At 35.0% G+C, this 21,654-nt stretch overlaps 2 protein-coding genes across 3 annotated transcripts; one reads left to right on the forward strand and one right to left on the reverse strand.

Annotated features, from left to right (window-relative positions):
* The first annotated feature begins 4,702 nt into the window (after window positions 1-4,702).
* On the forward strand, window positions 4,703-8,126 carry LOC108214354 (uncharacterized). The gene is made up of 5 exons (XM_017386306.2): window positions 4,703-5,281; window positions 6,466-6,502; window positions 6,582-6,818; window positions 6,921-6,968; window positions 7,467-8,126. The coding sequence occupies exons 1-5, from the start codon at window positions 4,980-4,982 to the stop codon at window positions 7,950-7,952; spliced, it is 1,110 nt and encodes a 369-aa protein (XP_017241795.1). The 5' UTR covers window positions 4,703-4,979; the 3' UTR covers window positions 7,953-8,126.
* A 122-nt stretch (window positions 8,127-8,248) lies between these two features.
* LOC108214352 (glycerol-3-phosphate dehydrogenase [NAD(+)]) lies at window positions 8,249-11,702 on the reverse strand. Of its 2 annotated transcripts, none has more exons than XM_017386305.2 (12): window positions 11,249-11,702; window positions 10,854-10,930; window positions 10,698-10,770; window positions 10,369-10,586; window positions 10,160-10,267; window positions 9,706-9,769; window positions 9,578-9,615; window positions 9,371-9,491; window positions 9,214-9,268; window positions 9,079-9,127; window positions 8,724-8,925; window positions 8,249-8,471 (listed from the first exon to the last, which is right to left on the reverse strand). In XM_017386305.2, the coding sequence occupies exons 1-11, from the start codon at window positions 11,439-11,441 to the stop codon at window positions 8,743-8,745; spliced, it is 1,179 nt and encodes a 392-aa protein (XP_017241794.1). In that variant the 5' UTR covers window positions 11,442-11,702; the 3' UTR covers window positions 8,249-8,471; window positions 8,724-8,742. The 2 variants fall into 2 exon arrangements, with proteins under 2 accessions (XP_017241794.1, XP_063945306.1); XM_064089236.1 differs by lacking the exon at window positions 11,249-11,702 and adding an exon at window positions 11,095-11,154.
* Between the last annotated feature and the right edge of the window lie 9,952 nt (window positions 11,703-21,654).

Raw genomic sequence — 21,654 nt, forward strand, 5'->3', positions numbered from 1 at the left:
TGTTCATATCATATTTGGTTTATCTTTTTTTTTTCTTACATGGATCACTTTGTGTCGGTATATTATTCTTTTCTCTTTTGGACCTTTGATCAAATCAACCAAACCAAACATACCCGGTATGTTCCACTAGTCAAGATGATGTTTACAAAGAAATGTAAAGAAAAGAGGGGAATAAGCTTTAGGAGAGGGAAGAAAAGAAGATTTAGGGAAAAAAACTGACAAGTTGGTAAAATCACGAAATTTGGCACATGTGGCTTGAAATTGTGGAATCTTGAAATTTCCTTTATTCAGGAAATATATAAGTTAAAGGTCTCTTGGAGTTTTGATTAAGCATGAGGTTTCAATCTTTTTGATTAGTATGTTAACATATGACTATGGATCTTATCTATATTATTACATGTTGTCATCTTTTGTTTGAGCTACGAGGGCCTTTGAAGTAGTCAAGTATTATATACTTGCTGGGATGTTCAACATGTCGAAACTAAACATGGGGGTGATGTTTTAAGACATGAGAGTACAATGTTATTTAGAAATCACATGGGGATCACTTGCTTTGGGTGCAAGGGTCACCACCAGCTTTAGATCAAGGCAGACAGCCTTCTTAGTTTCGATACCCATCGCGTTGGTGTTTTTACATTGGCGTGCCTTCTTTTTTCTTCTTGGACCCCGAGGACCACCTGCACTGGACCTCTTCATAGTCTTTCTTGAAGATTTGTCACATTTGGATCCTGTAACATTATAAATCATTCATAATATTTTGCTATATATATTTAGTGTAGATACATGTATTGAGAGGGAGGGGGGACATGTCTTGTTAGTGAAGGAGATTGGAGAGAGATGCGTTTGAGTATGATGGTGACCCCCCACTCTGTTTTCCTGAGTCTTGTTATATATGGAGCCCATGGCAGCACAAAAGTCCAGTTTCACTCATAGGAGCATCATACCTCCTTGTCCTCCGCTCTAATTTACATTTAAGATAGGCTAAATTCCCTTTTGACCTCAATGTTTAAGGGTGTGGATCGATACGATCTTGATATTTTAACTCGAGTGATTCAACCCTCGAAGTATCTGATATGTTTCTATTAGTATTTATACCAGAAAACAGTATATAACAAATGGAATTGAGACCGTTTCGGTACACATCCCAAACATCCAGGTTGAAGGAGTATTAAGCCTTTAAGATACTGCACCTGTTGCTAGCGATATCAGTTTGGGCAGGATATGTCATACTCATCTCGTAGATCGATTTTATTCCTTCAATATGCAGGGCTCTTGAATGCATTGGTTACCATGACATTTTTTTAAGCACACGACTTTTGGTATGTATTGTCACATTTTGACATTTGGCATCTCTGATGGACGTGCTAAATTTGATGAACTTAAGATTTTTGGTCTAAGCTTTCAAATACGTCATAGTTTAAATAAATTGATTTAATTGACTTTCAAAAATATTTTACACTTTAAAGTACTTGCGTTTTTTTTTTATCCATTTCTTTGACTTTGAAGTGATAATTATAGCTTGTTTATAAGTTGTTCCAATATAACATCATTATGGTATTATTCTATTATAATATTGTTATATTATAACATAAGGTATTAGAATTTGTCCAATAAATGTGTCGGCGGAGTTATTGTTATAATATAAATTAACGTCGAATGCTAAAACAAGACCATAATTATTTCAAATAAATCTAACCAATTTTCTTTTACATTTTTTTGTGTTATGATAGTTCTTTCTAAATCTCGTGTCGAATTTAAAAAAATTCTGACAAATCTTCTTAGAGCTAAACCAGCATCGCTCTAATGGGTGATGTTTTATTTTAAACTCAATAACAAAATATGTTTATAACAAAAAATCTGAGTTTTATTTTAAACTCAATAACAAAATATGTTTATAACAAAAAATCTCAAAATTTAAAAGATAAGATCAATTCAGAAGCACGAGTTATAAATAAAAAACCTAAAGGAATAATATCTGGGAATAAACTTGAATAAGCATACATGTCAGATATCCCGAGAAATATGTATGCAATTATTATGCATCAATACATAAGGAGATAAGAAGGAATATTATATTTGTGACATAATTTGAGGAAAAATTTTGGCTCAATAAATAACTGACACTTCTCTAGTCATAGAAATAAATTTGCAAGGAAGTTCCGGGAAATGAAAATAAACCCAAACTGCCGGCAGTTTGTTTCACCGTGAATCATGGGAAAAAATGTCCAAACAAACAACTACAGAACAACGTAGATAATTGAAATCAGTTTACGGGATGCTTAAATTTTTGAATTGCGTGTTCGGAAGATGCGTATTAGATGCTCCTTCTGTCCCGATTTGTATCGGCTTGTTTGATTAGTAACTTTTGAAAGAAATGAATAACGGAAAGAGACTGGGGGGGTGTTATGAAAAGTTTACTTCTTTCAAACATAAAAAAATAGTTCACATAGAACGGGAAAAAAAGTAATAACATCAGCTATATCATACTTTAAACTAATTATTTAGGAACTATACTGCTACTTCGTCACACTCATTTTTATACGTCTATATAGTTTTCTTTTTTTAATACCTCATCATTTCTATACATTCCAAAAATAATAATTTTTTTTATAATATAAAACAGTATTACCCCTGATGCATTCTTCTACTATCTTCATTTTATAATACTAATAAAAATATTATTACACCCAATATTTTCCTCTACTATCTCATATCTATTACTATTAAAAATAAATAGATCTCATCACTTTACTCACTTTTCATCTAACTTTACTCATTTTTTACACTTATTTTTGATCTCCATGTCCAATCCCAATGTATATATATTATTCATTGGGACGGAGGGAGTAAAAAATCTATTTTAATTGAGTGTTATTACTGTAAAAATTTAGAGGTAATTGCATATCGCACCCCCTAACTATCGTTCAAAAACGATATTGTACCCATACTTTGAGAAACTCAACTCGCACCCCTTATCTTTACATTTCAAGAATGATACGCACCCCCTCCGTTAAATTCCGTTAAGTTCCGTTAAAATACTCTCTCCGTCTCAATTTATATGTCCCTTTTGCTTTTCGAGGAGTCAAATTGACTAATTTTTGACCAACTATTAGAAAATATTTATTTATTGTTTTAGAAAATAGAAAGTTACATATTAAAATAGACTAGATTTACTTTTTGATGATATTTTTTAAAAAAATTTGTTTAATTAAGCTATCCCCAAGTCGCAAAAATTTAAAAAAAAATATCATCAAAATGTAAATCTAGTCTATCTTAATATGTTACTTTTCATTTTCTAAAATAATAAATAAATATTTTCTAATAGTTGGTCAAAAATTAGTCAATTTGACGCCTTGAAAAGTAAAAGAGACATGTAAATTGAGACGGAGGGAGTTTTTTAACGGAATTTAACGGAAGTTAACGGAGAGAGGTGCGTCGTTCTCGAAATGTAAAGATAGGGGATGCGAGTTGAGTTTCTCAAAGTATGAGTACAATATCGTTTTTGAATGATAGTTAGGGGGTGCGATATGCAATTACCTCAAAAATTTATTTGAAAGATAGAAATGCAATGAAGAAACATATAATATTCACTACTATAGCAGGCTGCAGGCAAGCTAGGTTGGTGGGTCCGCTCTGGTCCCACAGTTTAATCATGAAGAATAGTGTGTGCTTTTTTTCAATCATTTTTTCCGATTCAACCCAACACTAACCCACCATCATACATGTAGTGCACCTGCTTCTCTTTGTTTTTATTTCTTGCCAACTTGTTTACTTTCTAGTCCGCACTGCTGTGTTGTATACTTGTATCCAATACACACAGAAACAAGGACAAAATCAAGACCACAGAAAATTAGTGTATGTATTTTCACTCGCGTCCCCTTCATCTTATACTGAAAGTAACACTTGAAGCTCCCATCCATTATCCATGTCTCAAGTATTCTTCGTTTATAAATTCTTTATTAATTCAATGACTTAAAGGAAAATATCTGATTTATCAAAATAATCTCTGATAAATTTTGGATCAGTAGGATTAATTCTGATTTCTAATTCATATAATTATGATACCATTATTTATTATTACCATTTTTATATTATAATCTAATACATATCAATAATAACATGCTATGTAATCCCTTGCAAGGTCGGCCACCGATTCGATTTTTGAAATCCGATTAACCGCTATATATAATTTTTAATCGAAGTATATATGATAAATTATTAAAATTAAAATACTATATTGCTTAAAATATGAATAATTATAGAGTTTATGAATATTGTAAATATATTAGTTACTAAATAGCTAATATAATAATAACTAAATATTAAATAATATTTTAATATTAAAATAAATCCGATTTTCACTCCGATTAATCCCCGATTTCTGAATAATCTCTAAATCGATAACTCAACCGATTAGGTCTGATTCCCGATTTCTGTAACACTGATCATTATCAATTTTAACTGGGTGATTCGTGGGTAAATATAAATCCGAGTTAAGAAATCATGCCAACCTTTGGCTAGAGTTCCATGTTTGTCTAATAACTACAATATTTTCTTATATCCTCCGAGTTCATTGTTGGAGATGTTATGTAAGGAGCAAGTTTTTTAATAGAAATTTTCCATCAAAAAACAAATCATGCCAACCAAATTTAGAAAAAGAAAAATAAAAACACTTTTTAATATCAACCATTTTCCATAATCTATACGGTTATTACAAAGTCATCTGCGAGGAATCCGTCATTTTCTACATAATTACTCTTTCCGTTCCACCCCACTCCGAAGATCATAAAAAGAAAGAGAATCAGCAGGCTAGCCTAGCTATTTTCAAATTTGCAAACTAAAGCTAGCAGCCCCCCAACAAGACTTGACTCAAAACATTCCACTTTTCCTGCCCAACACAAACACACACTCACACACACTGCTTAGCTGCTAGTAACAGTTATAAGCTGCAGCAGCTTTACAGATTCCTCAGCTGAGAGATGGGTGGCATGACGTCATCAATGGCAGCTAAGTTCGCATTCTTCCCACCAAACCCACCTTCATACAAGCTTGTCACAGACAATCTCACTCAGCTCCTGCTCATTTCTCCCTTTCCTCACCGTGAGAACGTGGAGATACTTAAGTTGCCGACACGTAGAGGGACTGAGATTGTGGGGATGTATGTGAGACATCCCATGGCGACGTCAACTCTGCTGTACTCGCATGGTAATGCGGCCGATCTGGGTCAAATGTACGAGCTCTTCATCCAGCTCAGCATCCATCTTCGTGTTAATCTTTTCGGGTAACTATTGTTCTTCCTTATCTGATTTATCTGATGTCGTTTTGATTTTTTACACGTATTTTTAAGAGTTTTAAGCGCGGAGTTAGAAAGGATGAATTTGAACTTTTTTGGTGCATTAAAAGTATTTTAAGTGGCTTTTTCTTGAGTTTTTGGTTTTTTTTGCCCAAAATTTTTGCCTTTTGCATCTGGGTTCTTGATAGTTAGATTACAAGGAGCTTCATCTTGGAGGATCTGATTGATGTTTGATGAGTAGTTTGGGAAGATCTTTTAGCTTCATCCAAATTTTGATCTCCGTTCTTGGAACCAGATTTAGGATTAACAATGGAAAAAGCATAAGATTTGGATTTAATTAATTTTGTTATGAATTTCAAAATTCTTATGAGAATTGAGGCGAGAACGATGCCTGTGTGTTGTTGTATGACTCTGCTGCTAGTCTTTTTGATTGTCATTTGGATATGTTATTACATGTAATTGTGAAGTCTGTATTGTTTCTTAACTCTACATTCAATACCTTCTGTTATAGCTGCTCAATTCCTCAGTGTAAAGGGTTCATTTCATTCCAAAATCTTGCATTAATTGCAAATGGCTAGCTTAATCCATTACTTCAAAGGCTGAGACTGGAATATATCAGAACAGTAAACATATATATTTGCAGTGTGTGATTGTCCTTTGAATTTATCTGTCAAGTGCATGTGAAAAAATGAGCACCCTCATGTGCTTAGGCAAAGTGATAACCGGAAAGTTGGGGATCTGTGAGTCTATCAGTTCAAATTTTCTTATATGTCCTCCTCCTTTGCCTGTACAGATTAAAGTAAGATGTTAACATGCTTATAATGAGCTCGAAGAAACACGTTTTTATTTATAACAATAACCCTCGGGCATAGATGATAGTTAAGTTACTTGACAGCAGGGTATAGATAGGAGTCAGAATATTGTTAAAAGTGTTAAATTTTTAATAACCACTAAGAAATCCTTTTAATGCAGAAGTAGGGAGGGTAATTCCTTGATATACTTGATACATTTCCCCAACTAATTCATTGTACATTCATATATTACTTAATTCTCTTAGTGGTAAATAGAGATTAAACGTTTACACCAGTATAGAAAGGTGGCTTAATTATTAAATTTTATATAGGCTGGTTTTATATAGCTCACCTATCTGATATGCAAGTACTTCTTTGCAGGTATGACTATTCCGGATATGGGCAGTCCTCCGGGAAGGTGTGGCATTAGAATTATATAGATACGTTACAAGAAATATTGTTTAGAAACATGTGTTCATATAATTCCTCTGGTGCAGCCAAGTGAGCAGAATACATATGCAGATATTGAAGCGGCATATAAGTGTCTTGAGGAGAGCTTTGGGACTAAGCAGGAAGATATCATCCTTTATGGACAGTCAGTTGGCAGCGGACCGACTTTAGATCTTGCAACTCGTCTACCTAAGTTAAGAGCTGTTATTTTGCACAGTCCTATACTTTCCGGCTTAAGAGTTATGTATCCTGTAAAGCGCACATACTGGTTTGACATTTACAAGGTAACATACACCTTCTCTACACAGTTCCTCTTGTATGTTTTATTCAATTGCATTCTTTTGTAAGGAAAAATGTAATTTTTTTTCATCTTTATTTCGCTGCAGAACATTGACAAGATCCCTCTGGTCCACTGTCCAATACTTGTCATTCATGTAAGTATGCATTAGACATTAATTTGTTCAGTTTAGAGCTTAAATGATATTTGCAAGGTACTGAAGTCATTAGTCATTTAGTCTTCCTGCAACTAATATGTATCCATCTCATAAAAGACATAAAAAATAAATTAATAAATATATTGTTTAGCTGGCTGTCTTGTCTGGCAGCATATACCAACCAGGTGTCATATCTGTTCTTGCTAAATTTATCAAGATAGGTCAAGGGCTACTTGCTGTTAAGTTTTATGGAAAATGATCTCTACAATAGGCAACTTATTAGAATGTGGGTCACTGGTGTGGGAGCTGTTAATGTTCTTATTAAAAACATTTGTTTGTACATAATTGTAGCCACTAGCCACACTGCTGTGTGGCCCCTTTGTAATGGTTCATGATTAGATCAGATTAGGCTTGAAAGGTTTGTTCTTTTCATCTTTTACATGATACCCTAAACTAGATAACTTCTTATCATCTGGGTTGTCTTAATTGTTTGTGCAGGGAACTGCCGATGATGTCGTTGATTTTTCTCATGGGAAGCAACTATGGGAAATGTGTAACGAAAAGTACGAACCTCTATGGCTTAAGGGAGGAAACCATTGTGATTTAGAGCTGTTTCCAGAGTATACCAGGCATTTAAAGAAATTTGTATCAGTTGTAGAGAAATCACCTCCACAGGGGCACAGTTCTAGGAGAAGCACAGACCACTTTGAACAATCCAGAAAAAGTACCGATGTCTACGAGACTTCTAGGAAGAGTACTGACAGGAGGGAGAAGCCAAGACACAGCACAGACAGGCATGAAAAACTAAAAATCCCATCTGGTAATAATGTTGACAAGCTGGAAAAGATAAGGATGTCTTTTGATCAAATGGAGAGGTCTCGGAGAAGTGTCGATTGCTTTGATAAATCCCGTAAAAACATGGATCATCAACTAGATAGAGGTCGGAAAAGTGTCGACCAACTGGAGAGATTACGTACAGGATAGTTTCTTTTGTATACAAAAAATGTAGCATTCATGCTTTGGCCTGGTATTGTGGGTATAAATTTTATTATTTATTGGTTTGTGTATTTGCACTTGGCTTGTCTATGCTCTTCAATAACTGTTGCATGAGAAAGTTGTAGTTGTATATTGGGATTCTTATACATTTACCTTCTTTTCTATGCTTGCCGAATGCTTCCTTCACTAATGGTAGCTAGGTTTTCTCTGTGCAAACTAATTGGAAATATACACTAGAAAGAACTTTAGCTTTCAGGTGATTAATTTGCTCTTTTGCCGAAGCATAAATCAACCAAATTTTAATTATAATCAAACATTATACAAGAACATAGTATTGGATTCGAGTCTACATCCAGTATTACAGATAAACTATTAACCAAAAACAACCAAATAGAAGATACCATTATGTATGAGGAGGTATTCTAGGCTCAAAAGTCCAAGCTGCTGCCAAGATACAATCTAGCTTCATCTCTGGCATCTGGTTTCTCTAAACATTCACCGTTTCAGCTGATACGAAAATAATAGACAACAAAAAAACGGACACACTTTAAAAAATCTGTGAAGAGTTTCTATGAGCATCAAATATGACAAGCTCTGAAGCTCGGTCTGTATTAGCAATCTTTGTTGATCTATTTCAAAATGTTCTCTTTTTGGAATATGCTATTTGTTACACCTCTTATATAACAATGTCTCAAAGGGATGCAGAGGTAGGAAAGACATTTAAATTAGCCAGAAAAATAGATATATAATAGTTGTTACTTCAATATTTTGGCTGAACTCAGTATATCTGAGCAGAGCCTCCCAGTAGTGATAACTTTGGTGCATGCTCGCTGTATTCAACAATTGCTGATGGTGGAAGACGTCCACTGCAGATCTCATGGACCGTCGTGAAGAGAGGAAACAACTCTAACCACCCCCTGTGGCTTAAAACCTCATAGACCTCTTTTGCCGTGGAAACACCCTTCAAAAGTTAAGAGGAACAATAATTAGCAACATCAGACATCCAGATAGCAATGCTGTCTTTTGTTGAATTTCAAAAGCATACAATACTCGAAGTGATACATGTGAAATTGTGAACCATTCTTGTTCTTGTAACTAAAATTTTGGTATCTACCTGGAGCTTCTGGCCTTGCAGCATCTCAGCTTCAAGCTCATCAAAAGACCTGCAGATAATTTAGAGGCAGACTGGATCAAAGATTGCTAATGCTTAAATTTCCAGAGGTTTCTAACAAATGGAAATCTGAGAAACCTTTTGCCACCATTCCTAGCAAAAGCATCTGCACATTTTCTGTTTCTTCCCCCCACTGTAACAATTAATTAAATTTTGATTATCGTGTTGCAAGTATTGCTAAATTTGAATGAACTCAAATAATGCATGCAGGTCTACACATATATGGCCTCCTTACGGCAAGTTGTTATAAGATCAGCTACACCACAGCTCTCGAAGAAGGTGCTATCTTTAACAGAGGAAAATAGCAGCTTAGAAAATGCCTTCATTTCTCTTAATCCGATTCTCATTATTGCAGCCTAAAGATTAACAGTGTATAATTAGAACATGATGTTTAAAAGGTGACTCGAAAGCTCGATATATTATGAAATATAATTTTTTGAACCTTTGTATTATTTCCCATCTCAAGGCCATCCACAAAACCTGACATCAGAAATCAAGTAATTCATCTGCCTATTGCGAAAGACAAGTATAGATGGAGAAGGTAATAAGAATTGGCAGTAAACCAAGAACCTGCTGCAATGGCCACAACATTTTTCAGTGTCCCACATAGTTCAACTCCTTCCACATCTTGAACCTGTATTCATCATTCGCTAGTTAGAATACATGAAACCTTTATTTATTTGTATACAGTGTCAGAACTAGGCTGGGGTTGATCCCTGCTCCAACCCAGACTGGCCTCCAAATAAAAAATATAAAATTTAATCACTGGTAGAATTTTAAAAACTAGCTAAAACATATTTTTAGCCACAGTTAGAGTTTTAGTACTAGTCCAGGGATCACTTGAAAATCTGGTTCGCCACTGTCTGTATATTGTGCTAAATTGATTACTCTAGTATGCTAGTAATGTTTTTGTTCTATGAGAGATCATCAACTCCATATGTGGCATTCAATTAATTTATAATCGAGATTGAATAAATTTTGAAAGAGTGTGTTTGACAGAAGAAAGCATGTGTACTGTACTCACAGCTGAGACCATGAAGTAATTAGTGTTGAATAGTTGAACCCATTTCTCCGCAATCTCTTTATTGTCTCTGTACCCAACTGTTGCTTCGCTAAACTTCTCAACAGCAATCTGCATAGCAAGGGTTTTATGATTAGTCAATCTACATGTTAAACAGCTGCATCTATATAATCAAAAAGTGCACCCGTGACTGAAAATACTGTGTTGATTACTTCATTAGCAATGTTGGCCCCCATCAGAACACAACAATTAATCCCGAGCTGTTCCTGGATAAGGGTAGAGATCATACATGGACCTTCCTTCTTAACCTCCATCCCTTTGATGAGGGAAATTGCTTGGGCATTTTGACAAATCTTTCCGACAAGCCTTTTGCATATACCCTCCATAAACTGATGTGGGGTCACAAATACTAACATGTTTGCATCTCTTACTGCAGAATTACCCCAAAACTAGTTTACTGACAGCTATCGCACATACTTCTTAAACACATAGAAACTCTAAACGCTAAAGAAATATTTCAATCATGTAACTAATTTTGTACCTGCATTTTCAAGGTCTGGGACTGCAATGACATTATTACCAAGCTTAATTCCAGGAAGATACTTGACATTTTCCTATGAAACAAAAAGTTCCATAAATTTAATATGTGGATACATCACACATGTAGCAAAAAAAGTAGTCAGGGAACTTAGATTACATTGGTTTGGTTGATGACTTCAGAGAGTTTCTGCCCACAAGGCAAGACCTCCTCAAAAACCCACATTCTCACTTCATCTAAAAAACCAGCACAAAATATCAAAAGGGTACTCTCACAATCACATGATCAAACAATTACAGCACCAGCATCATGCATTACCACACAACAAGCATAAAATCAAACAGTTACACCATAAAGATGCAAACTTTATACAGCAAAAAGAATCAAGAAAATAACAAACCATGAAAAGACTCAAGAGGGTACTCTCACAATCACATGATCAAACAATTACAGCACAAACATCATGCATTACTACATAACAAGCATAAAACCAAACAATCACACCATAAAGATGCAAACTTTACAAAGCAAAAAAAATCAAGAAATCAACAAACCATGAAAAGACTCGAGCTTTAAAGTGTTGGAAGCAATAAGCTTAGCAGCCACACTTCCCCAATTGCCACTCCCCACCACAGTAACTCTTGATCTTGAGGGCACTTCAATCTGGGCATTGATATCAAGCACAGAAACAGCTTGAGCAGCCTCAAGTGAGTGGCTTTCTTGATGGGATTCAATGGTTGGAGCCATGGGAAGTGAGAAGGTGGAGAATGAAGTGAAGAAAGAAATAAGAAAATGAATGAATAAATAGAAAGGGGGAGTGATTTATTTGGGCGGAGAAGACAGATGTATGTCGTGAATAACAATGTGTGTCATGTTAAATTTGGCGATCTACTCTATATAAATGCAAAACCACCACCTCAGCCCCCTTGGCTTGTGAAATGGACTAGTAGTCTCTATAGCTAGCAGCATAATGGCTGTATGTATAATTTCTGCGTACTGTACATCGTTTTTCAAGCATCCTTCACTACTTGATGTTTATCGACCAATATGTATTTAAGAAAAAATAATGTATTTAAAATCAGCATATATTCTATGATGATTTATTTGATTAAGAAGTATTATTATTTATTCAACATCCTGGGGGTGATCATACTAACCGAATATTTAAAATTTAAAATTTCTTGACTTAATTGTTCATAAAAAGGTTTATTAGTAGGGGTGTCAAACGGATAAAACGGATACGGATTTGCCCATATTCGTATCTGTATCCGCCTACTCAAAATCGGATCCGGATCCGGACACGGATATGCAAATTTTAGAATAAAAGGATCCGTATCCGTATCCGGCTGGATATTATCCGGATACGGATAATATCCGTATCCGCTTTTTCAAACATCACCAAAAATCAAATATACATTCTGAGATTAATTAAAAAAACAAATGTTGAACCGTTCAACAGCAAATGTATACCCAATCAGAAATTAATAACATACTTTAACAAAAATTTGGGCATTCCGGCCAAATATTTCGAACAAAATATTAATTTTAACAACTTAAAATCACAAAACAACACTATCTGCAACAATTTTAAAAAGAAAACACTTGATGAAGATAGTTCCATTTTCTCCATTTGCAAGATACTTAATGTTTTTTTTATTTTAAATATTAATTCTTTTTCAAAATTTATATGATAAAATAAAAAATATAAGTAAATAATAAAGTTATATAAGTATTATTATATACATATAACAATAATTTCGGATACGGAGATTTTCGGATACAGATACGCCTATATCCATATCCGTATCCGCAAACCCCGAATTCGAATACGGATAATATCCGTTTTATTCCGGATACGGATTATATATATCCGCTTTTTCCCGGATACGGTAACGGATTTTTCGGACGGATATCGGATCTTTCGGATTTTTTTGACAGCCCTATTTATTTAAACAAGTTATATATTAAGACCCGTTGAATAATACTGACCCACTGATAAAACTCGACAGACCAATAAAATTATTTAATATTTCAATTTTGATAGAATAATAACAATAATAATATCATCTCGTATAGTATAGTATAAATAGATAGTATAGATTTATGATATTACTTTTAAATGATGAAAAATGAAGTAATTAAAAATAATATCAATGTATTTAGTCGAAACGTACCATCAGTTGTATATTAATAATTATATATAATAATCTTATCTTTTTTATAGGTATGTTGCATGTGTTATTTTTATAAGATCATTTTTTTAATTAAAAACTTGAAAGAAATAATGTGTTTTAGTCAAAAAGGATATATGTTATTTTGTCAAATGTTGTTTTTAGAAAATTGAGTTTTTAGTTAGAAAATATGAAGAAAAATAACAAGTATGTTAAAAATGATAATTGAGTTTATAAGTAGACTCATTCGGCCAATACATAGTACAGATATATAAAACAATTCATGATCTAACATTCTAACCCATAAATTCCATATTGAAGCTTAATAACTTGCACCGGACACATGTAGTTATTTCTGTTAAAATCATCGCATGTGAATATTTTAATCAAAACAATAGCATTCATAAATACGAAATTCTTTCCGACTTTATAGAGCAGTGTCAAATATCTCAATGGAAAATTATAAAGTTTGTCGAATAATATAACACTGACACGTCTCTGATCCGTATCGTCATTGAAAATATTATTTAGAAAATAGTTGACACATCAAAAATAATATATATATATTAATTTTTAAAAATCCTATACTCCAACACCACATTCTCTTATTTATAATATTAGCCAACATTCTTATATATGACTACATTTGTGGAAACAGATATATAAAAGGTGTTACCTAATATATTATACTATCATATCACATACCTGCTCTTATAATATATTATTTCTGATACGCAATATAAGTATATAACAAATAAACTATGGACACGGATGAATATTATTGACAATTATAACAATTTATATAATGAAAGTGAGGAATATGCACAAAATTAGAGGTGAATATAAAACATATCAAATTGGATATTCGTTGGGGATTTTATAAAAATTGTTGTGTAGAAATGGTTGACCAAATAGTGAGCTGGCTATATTTTAGACCAGAATAGTACGTATTTGGAGCAAAAAAATTTTTTGCGTATCATTTGTATTTTTTATTTATGATATGATTTATTGAATTTTAACTAAAAAATTTTGCACGACTTTTGCTATGTTCGGCCATGTACCAAAAAATTGTTTTTAATTTTCACCTAAATCCGGCCGTGTTTGATTGGTTTCCCTCCTAAGAAGATCTGTCATTTATTTGTCACGTCATTTGATAAGTTTTGAAATACTTAATATTACTCATCTAACCTATAGCTAGAAACATGTAGAAAGATTCACATCATTTATTATTATATTAAAAATAATATTTTCTATAAACTTTATAAATCAATAATATCGGGACCGGAGAATTTTTTTAATTTAGAGAGTTATTAATTTATCAATAAATTAATAATTATTAATTTAAAGAGTTTTTAACCGATTATAATATATATATCAACAAAAAAGCAAATTATTCAATGCATCTTAGAATTACATTGCAAAGAACCTCAGAACTTAACGTAAACTGGTTACTAATGTCTTCGCATGTATTAGAAATCAATAATCACTTTTGAAGTACTGAACACTAAATGTGGACACTAAATGTAAATAAGAGAAATAAATGTGTTCAAACGCATAGTATTCTTAAGCAAGTTTGGCGTATACAGATTGCATGAATGTGCCAGAGATGAGCTCCAAATAGACTTGAACTTTAAAGGAAAACAGACAACTATTAATCATATTAGTCATATTTCAATATAGTGCAATATATTTTTTTCTAAATTTTATGAATTATTAATTTATGATTTTCTTGAGACCGAAAATTATAAAGGGATCTCCCAAAAATTTATTATCTTATTATTTTATCGAGTTTTTTAATTTTTTACATTGGCCCAAGTCGGGACCGAGCAAATTTATTATTTTAGAGAGTTTATTAATTTACCTAGTATTAATTTAAGGAGTTTCTACTGTATATCAATTCAAAACAAAAATAACATAAAATATATTTAATCATTATAATTATTATCAAACAAAATATATTATATATTCAACAAATTTTATATAATATGCAATTTAACCAATCGTTTTTTATCAACGATATTAAGAATAGTCCGGTAACCAATTGATTGATGTGTAATTATTTGTATGATCATATGATACTGAATTGTTTTATGGCAAATCCAACAGTGGCCTAAAGGTCCAAATATGGGCCGGTTTCGGTCTAAATTCATCCAATAGTGACCTAAATCTTGGTCTAAATTTAGGCCGGGAACAGTACCCGCCTAAATTTAGGCCGGCACTATTCACCGGCCTAAATCTTTTTAATAATATAATAATAACTTTTTATTATTTGTATATTTAGTTAATTAAATGATTTTATGTTAATATAATTATTAAATTTTTATAAATTATATTTAATATATTCTACTTAAATAATCATATATATTAATTATGAAATATAATAAAATTAAATAATCTTAATATAATTCAAATTAACAACACATGATTAAAATGCTCGATTTCAATAGTTTTTTGGACGATTGAGATGCATTAATTTAGTATTTGTGGGAACAATATAATAATTCGGAGTATTATTGAATCTTTGTAAATTTTATTTTAGTTAATTTAATAAAATGTTAAGTTTTCCTTTATTTTCTTTGTTTAAATATAGTGCTTTACTAATTTAATGAATTTATTGAGTTTAATATTAATATGAATTCTTATATTATTGTTAAAAAGATTAGAATAATAATATAAAAACTGTTAGAAGAATAAAATATTGATATATGAATTTGGACCAAAATTTAGGTCAAACTGTTGGAATGGAAAGATGATTGGGTCTAAATTTGTATCAAGATTTAAGCCAAAAACTAGTTCCACTGTTGGAGATGGACACATGGAGATTGAACTTCCGCTCTCGGCACAGATAGAAATATAAATTCATAAATAGACCGCAAATGGCTAAAGTTTTTAATATACACGACTCGAGGCATGGGCTTAGCCCACTTGCATTATCGCAGACTTTCCTTTCTTTCTTTGAAGGCCTTGTGTTTCTCACATCTTCACCTTTTTCGTGGCTTCCTCCCTTCCTCACACATATTCTACTTTTTATAAATCCACTTCTCATTCTGCAAATTTATAAATATGTCTTATTCACTCAATTATGCATTCTAAGGTTCATTTCAATATAATCTACTCATGCAAGAAAAAGTTTTGCAATTTATAGACAAATATACATAAGAGTAAAATACAGATATGTGGCTAAACTGAAAGAGACAGATTGTCTACAAGCAACAAAGCAGAGAAACTGGGTGTTTTATCAATACTTTTTCTCTCTGAAAATATGACCGTTGGGAAGCCGTTGTCCGTGGGAAAGACGCCGACCGTAGAGAAGAGCCAACCGAAGAAGACTGACAACATACAAGCCGGAAGCAAAGAAGAAATCAACAAAAACGAAACCCTCCAGTACTGGTTTCTCCTAGATCCAGAGTTAGTAGGAGCAATAGAGAAAGGGAACTCCTCACTTCTACACCTAGCCAGCGAGAGGGTACAATACCTAAAACCAAAAATTGACCCAGATCTACTAAATGAAGGCCTAAAGGGAAAGGAGGATGCACTTTTCGAGATCCTCAGGCAGCAGTGCAACAATGGTTATTGGGATAAAGCACAAAACCTAAAGATAAGAAACCCATCAAGGAATGCAAATGAAGATGACTTAGATGAGAGAGAAACTTTGAGATTCATCAAAGCAAACACTCATCTGGTACATCCCAACACTCTTAAAGCTCTACACATCAAGGACAATGATAGTGTGCGTATGGCTTTGAACCAAATACACTATGGCTCGCTGAGAGAAATGAAAAGGGGGGTGGCTGCACCTAAGACCAAAAGCAAGACTGAGAATAAGCATCCAACTCCCAGTACACTTTCGATGGAAGAGCAAAGAGAGGTTGCAGATCTGAGGCAGAAGCTGCTAGAAAAGAAGGCTTCTGTGAGACGGACTCTAAAAACCCAACCAAGCAGTGCACTCATGGACTTTATCCGCAGCCAGAAGAATAAAATTGAACCTACCATTTGGCAAGAAGCCATGGAGGGAGATGAAAAAGCAATCCCGTTTGCACTAGGACAGATTCACCATAAGTCACTTAAGGAGCAGCAGCCCCATCCAAAAACAAAAACAGAAGATGCACATCACTCCTTCAAGGAAGCCCTGACTAACCCACACCATATCCCTACAGCTGAGAGGAAGAAATCGACAAGACAGAATGGAATGCGCCGACCAACACCAAAGAGCAACACTGTGTACCTGACAGGATTTAAGGACAGTGTGCAACTCAAAGACCTCTGGATTCTCTTCAGGAAAAGTGTAACTGTAAGGGACATTATTCTACCTAGGAAAACTGGTGTCTCAGGTAATAGGTACGGGTTCGTAATCACAGAAAGTGCCCAACAAGCAATGGTTCTTATTGAAAAATTTCATAAGAAAAATATTAACTCCAATGTCCTCCACCTTGAGTTTGCGAAAAGGAAAAAATCCATGCCCAACCACCACTTTAGTCCCAACCCTCGAGCCCCTGTGAGAGAATCATCTCCTAAGGTAGGAGACGGCAAAGCTGCGAGAGTACAAACTCCTAAGAAAAGAGACGACAATGCCTCTGTAAAAACTAAGGAAGACGGATTCGCAAAGAACACCCAAAACAAAAAGGTCGATTCCATCAACCACTCGAATGTTAATACTCCCCCAAAGGTGGAGCAATGCAGACAGCTCCAACTTGAGAAGGACGAGAATTTCATAGCTGAGCTGGGTACAAGTCTCTTTTTGGAAACAGCCGTTAATATGAGTGTGGGAACTGTAGAATCAATCTTGGCAGGGTTGGGATTTGGAGATGCTTCAGTTAGAGGTATGTCTCAGAACACTTTCATTGCTTTCTTTCCTGATATTCAAAATCTGGATGAATTAGACTTGGACTTTATGAGTATTGGGTTCAACTCTGTCAAAAGAGTGGAATGGGATCACACCATCCCAAGTAGAAGAATAGATGTTGAATTTAGAGGTCTGCCATTGATCGGTTGGACCCCCAAAAACTGTGATCAGCTTGTAGCTAAATGGGGATCCATTCTCTCCTACTACACATTAATTGATAGTGATGGGTTCTATAGAGCCCCGAAAATCTATATGGAGACTAGTCACACCTCATGTATTGATGAAGTTGTTTCTATCACAATAGAGGGCAAAACTTGGGAAATTAGAATCGTTGAAGTCACTAGCTATAATTGTACTAGTCTACAAGATGATGAGGAACAGACTGAGTCAGAGGAGGGGGAGGTGGTATCACCTAATCCGTATGATACAGTGTGGGAATTAGAGGTGAATGAGCATGTAGGAAAAAAGGAAGAGGCTACTGATATAAGGGGAGAAGAGATGGTTCAACCTAAACAGGATCATGTAGTGCAGGAAGAGAAGGCGCATGAATCAGTAGAAAAGGTAGAAGAAGTGCCAGAAAAGGGAGATCTACCAAGTAGATTAAGCAAAAATCCTTCCATGGAGGACAACACACCCAATCAGAATGAAGCTCAATCTGAAAACCGCAGTGCTCAAAAGAAAGTTTTAGATAAATCTATACCAGAACATAAGGAGGAGGTGTATACATTGGAATGTAAGGAGAAGGAATATACCAACACTGAGGACAGCAGAATAGAACAGGAGGAAGGGGAATTTTTTTCTCATGAAGATAGTTCTGGATCGTTAATCAACCCAGTAACCCCCCCGGCAATGTTGCCAGAAGATTCAGTACAAGAACAATTTACAGAGCAGGAGAAAAATCAACCTAGTGTTATAATAGCAAAGGAGGAAATCAAGGATTGGAACCTTAAGTGGAAAGTAAGAGATCCATCAAGCGATGACGCAACTGCTTCACACTCGAATGTGTCCCAAAGGTCATCTGTCCTAGATGAAGAGACAATCGAATACCTGGATTCGGAGAACAACGTTCTGCTCTCGAATATTGATCAAATGAGGATCAAAAGCAGGAGGGGAAGGCCAAGTAAAGGAAAATCTAGGAAAAAAGAAAATAAAGCCTTCAAGGTCCCACGCCGGAGAAAAATCAAAGGAATGAAAATGGGACTTCCAATAATAATGCCTAAAAGGAGCCCCCAAGATGAAGCAAGGTTTGTGTATGACTCTGCCCTAAACATGGGTCTCTTACCAGCTGTTCCTATGGAGGTAAGCCTACAACAAATCAGAGCTAATCTTGAATAATTAATAGTGTTGCTCTCCCTATTCAACTTGTAGTGTTTTATGGATAAATTGTCAATTTTAAGCTGGAATGTCCGCGGGACTAATAAAGGGGTAAACAGACTTAATATCAGAACTGTAGTAACAGAATGTAAAGCCATGGTGCTGTGTGTACAAGAAACCAAAAGAGCTCAGTGGAATGAGAGGCTGATAGGATCCCTGGGGATGAGGGGGGACGTCGAGTGGATTGAAACTCCATCACAAGGCCTATCTGGTGGTCTTCTAATGGTATGGGACAGCTCAATAATCAAAGCCTCAGCAGTAGGTAGCAATCTAAATTGGCAATGGCTCATCGGCTCAATGGTAGGATATGAAGGAGATTTTGTTTGTGTCAATGTTTATGCACCACAGAAGAGCGCTCCTAAGCAAGAATTGTGGTCAGACTTATCCTCGTTCCTATCTAATAAGTGTGACTTACCTCAGGTGCTAATTGGTGATTTTAATGTGGTATTATCTAGTGGTGAAAGAGACAACTGCTCTTACAACCACAGAGATACGGCTTCCCTACTCAATTTTATGCAAGATAACGATCTAATGGATCTACCTCTCTGTAATGGAATATTCACTTGGTTTGGACCAGAGAATAGGAAAAGCAGACTTGACAGAGTCATGTATAATACAAAATGGAACGATGTAGGATTCTGGTCACTACGAGGCCTTCACAGAAAATCTTCCGATCATCGGCCAATCCTTCTCTCTGGCAACAAGACTGACTGGGGACCGAGACCATTCAAATTTTTCCATTGCTGGCTACAGAATGAAGATTTTGTTCAGAAATTGGGAAAAGTCTGGAAAGATCAACCAAATTCACCTCTAAATCAAAGATTCAGAGCGCTAAGACAATACGCTAGAAGATGGAATTCCTCTTCGAATGGCAACATAGATGCAAAGATCAAATCCCTTGAGATTGAACAACAGGAAGCAGACTCAACTGATGCGAAACTGGCAACAAAAAAAAGGATTACAGCAGATTTAGAGTTAGCCTATGAGCAAAAAGCTAGTATGCTCTGTCAAATTTCAAGGTTAAATTGGCAATTGCATGGGGAGAGGAATACTAGGATTTTTCACAGGGCCATAGCTGGTAGGAACAGATCTAAACTAATTCATGGATTACATGACGGATCAGGTTGGACCACTAGCCCTTCTGCAATCAAGAACATCTTCTTCGCTCATTTTCAAGACTTCTTTTGCAAACCTTCAACCGCCAGAATTTTCAACATTCAACCAAATTTTCTTCCATCTCTCTCTGACGAAGATAGCAGCCAGCTAATTAAGGAATTCACAGAAGGGGAAATTTGGAATGCATTACATGACACAGACTCAAACAAGGCACCTGGGCCCGATGGAATTAATGCAGGGGTGCTAAAGGCGTTGTGGCCTTCAATCAAGTTGGAAATTTACAAAGCATTCAAAGATTTCCACAGCTCTTCATTGGTGCCACCAGGTTCAAATTCATCATTCATAGCACTGATACCTAAGTCAAAAGAAGCATATAAACCTTCAGATTACCGTCCAATTTCCTTGATGAACTCAAGCATGAAGCTAAGCTCGAAAGTTTTGGCAAGAAGGTTAAGTCGTTGTATGGACAGGCTGATTTCTCCTACTCAAACAGCTTTTGTTAAAGGAAGACAGATCTCTGATGGCATTCTACTCACTTCTGAAATTTATCACTCCTTGAAATCAGCAAAAAGCAGAGGTCTTATCCTAAAAATTGATTTTGCAAAGGCGTTTGATAGCATAAAATGGGATTTCCTGTTTCACGTCCTGGAAATCATGAACTTTGACTAAAAATGGGTAGCCTAGATTAGAGAGTTGTTTGAAACTTCTCGAATCTCTGTCCTAGTTAATGGAAGTCCCACGGAGGAATTTCATCCAACTAGAGGCCTCCGTCAAGGCGACCCACTATCTCCGCTCCTGTTCAACCTAATTGGTGAGGTACTATCACGGCTGCTTGATTCAGCTCATGGAATAGGTTTATTTGAGGGGGTCTCGATTGCAGGTTACGACAACAAACTAACTCATCTACAGTTCGCGGATGATGTAATCTTATTTCTAAAGAATGACTCAATCTCAGTACAAGGTATCAAAGTTTAAAGATTTTTGAGCTAATTTCAGGACTGCAAATTAACTATGGGAAGAGTAAACTCTACGGTTTCAAGGAAAATCATCAGCAAATGCTCTAATGGACAGAGTGTCTTGGTTGTTCTATAGGCTCTGACCACTTTACCTATTTAGGCGCTGCAATAGGTAAGTCTCCAAAAAAGACGGTATTCTGGAAGCCGTTGGAACAAAAAATTACCTCAAAGCTCAAGGTATGGAATTCCTCTTCTGTATCGATGGCAGGTCGTCTAGTTTTGCTACAATCTGTTCTTGATAGTATTCCCTCCTATTGGTTCGGATTGTATAAAGTGCCCAAGAAAACCATTCAACATATTGATCAGCAAAGAAGACACTTCATGTGGGGAGGTAAGACGGAAGGGCCAAGGAAACTCCATCTTTTGAATTGGGACCGCTTGTGCACACCTAAATCTCTAGGAGGACTGGGAATAGTTCCTCTCGAATTTAGGAATATCTC

Source organism: Daucus carota, chromosome 3 (genome assembly GCF_001625215.2).
Source record: "Daucus carota subsp. sativus chromosome 3, DH1 v3.0, whole genome shotgun sequence".
NCBI lineage: Eukaryota > Viridiplantae > Streptophyta > Magnoliopsida > Apiales > Apiaceae > Daucus > Daucus carota.

What these genes read in the sequence shown, in the direction of transcription:
- LOC108214354 (XM_017386306.2), top strand. Translation starts at nt 4,980, where the DNA reads ATGGGTGGCATGACGTCATCAATGGCAGCTAAGTTCGCATTCTTCCCA. An exon ending in ATGGGCAGTCCTCCGGGAAG is followed by an intron (nt 6,503 to 6,581) that starts GTGTGGCATTAG and finishes CCTCTGGTGCAG; the next exon opens with CCAAGTGAGCAGAATACATA. An exon ending in GTCCAATACTTGTCATTCAT is followed by an intron (nt 6,969 to 7,466) that starts GTAAGTATGCAT and finishes TTGTTTGTGCAG; the next exon opens with GGAACTGCCGATGATGTCGT.
- LOC108214352 (XM_017386305.2), bottom strand. Translation starts at nt 11,441, where the DNA reads ATGGCTCCAACCATTGAATCCCATCAAGAAAGCCACTCACTTGAGGCT. An exon ending in GGGCCAACATTGCTAATGAA is followed by an intron (nt 10,268 to 10,368) that starts GTAATCAACACA and finishes CTTGCTATGCAG; the next exon opens with ATTGCTGTTGAGAAGTTTAG. An exon ending in TGTTGTGGCCATTGCAGCAG is followed by an intron (nt 9,616 to 9,705) that starts GTTCTTGGTTTA and finishes TTCTGATGTCAG; the next exon opens with GTTTTGTGGATGGCCTTGAG.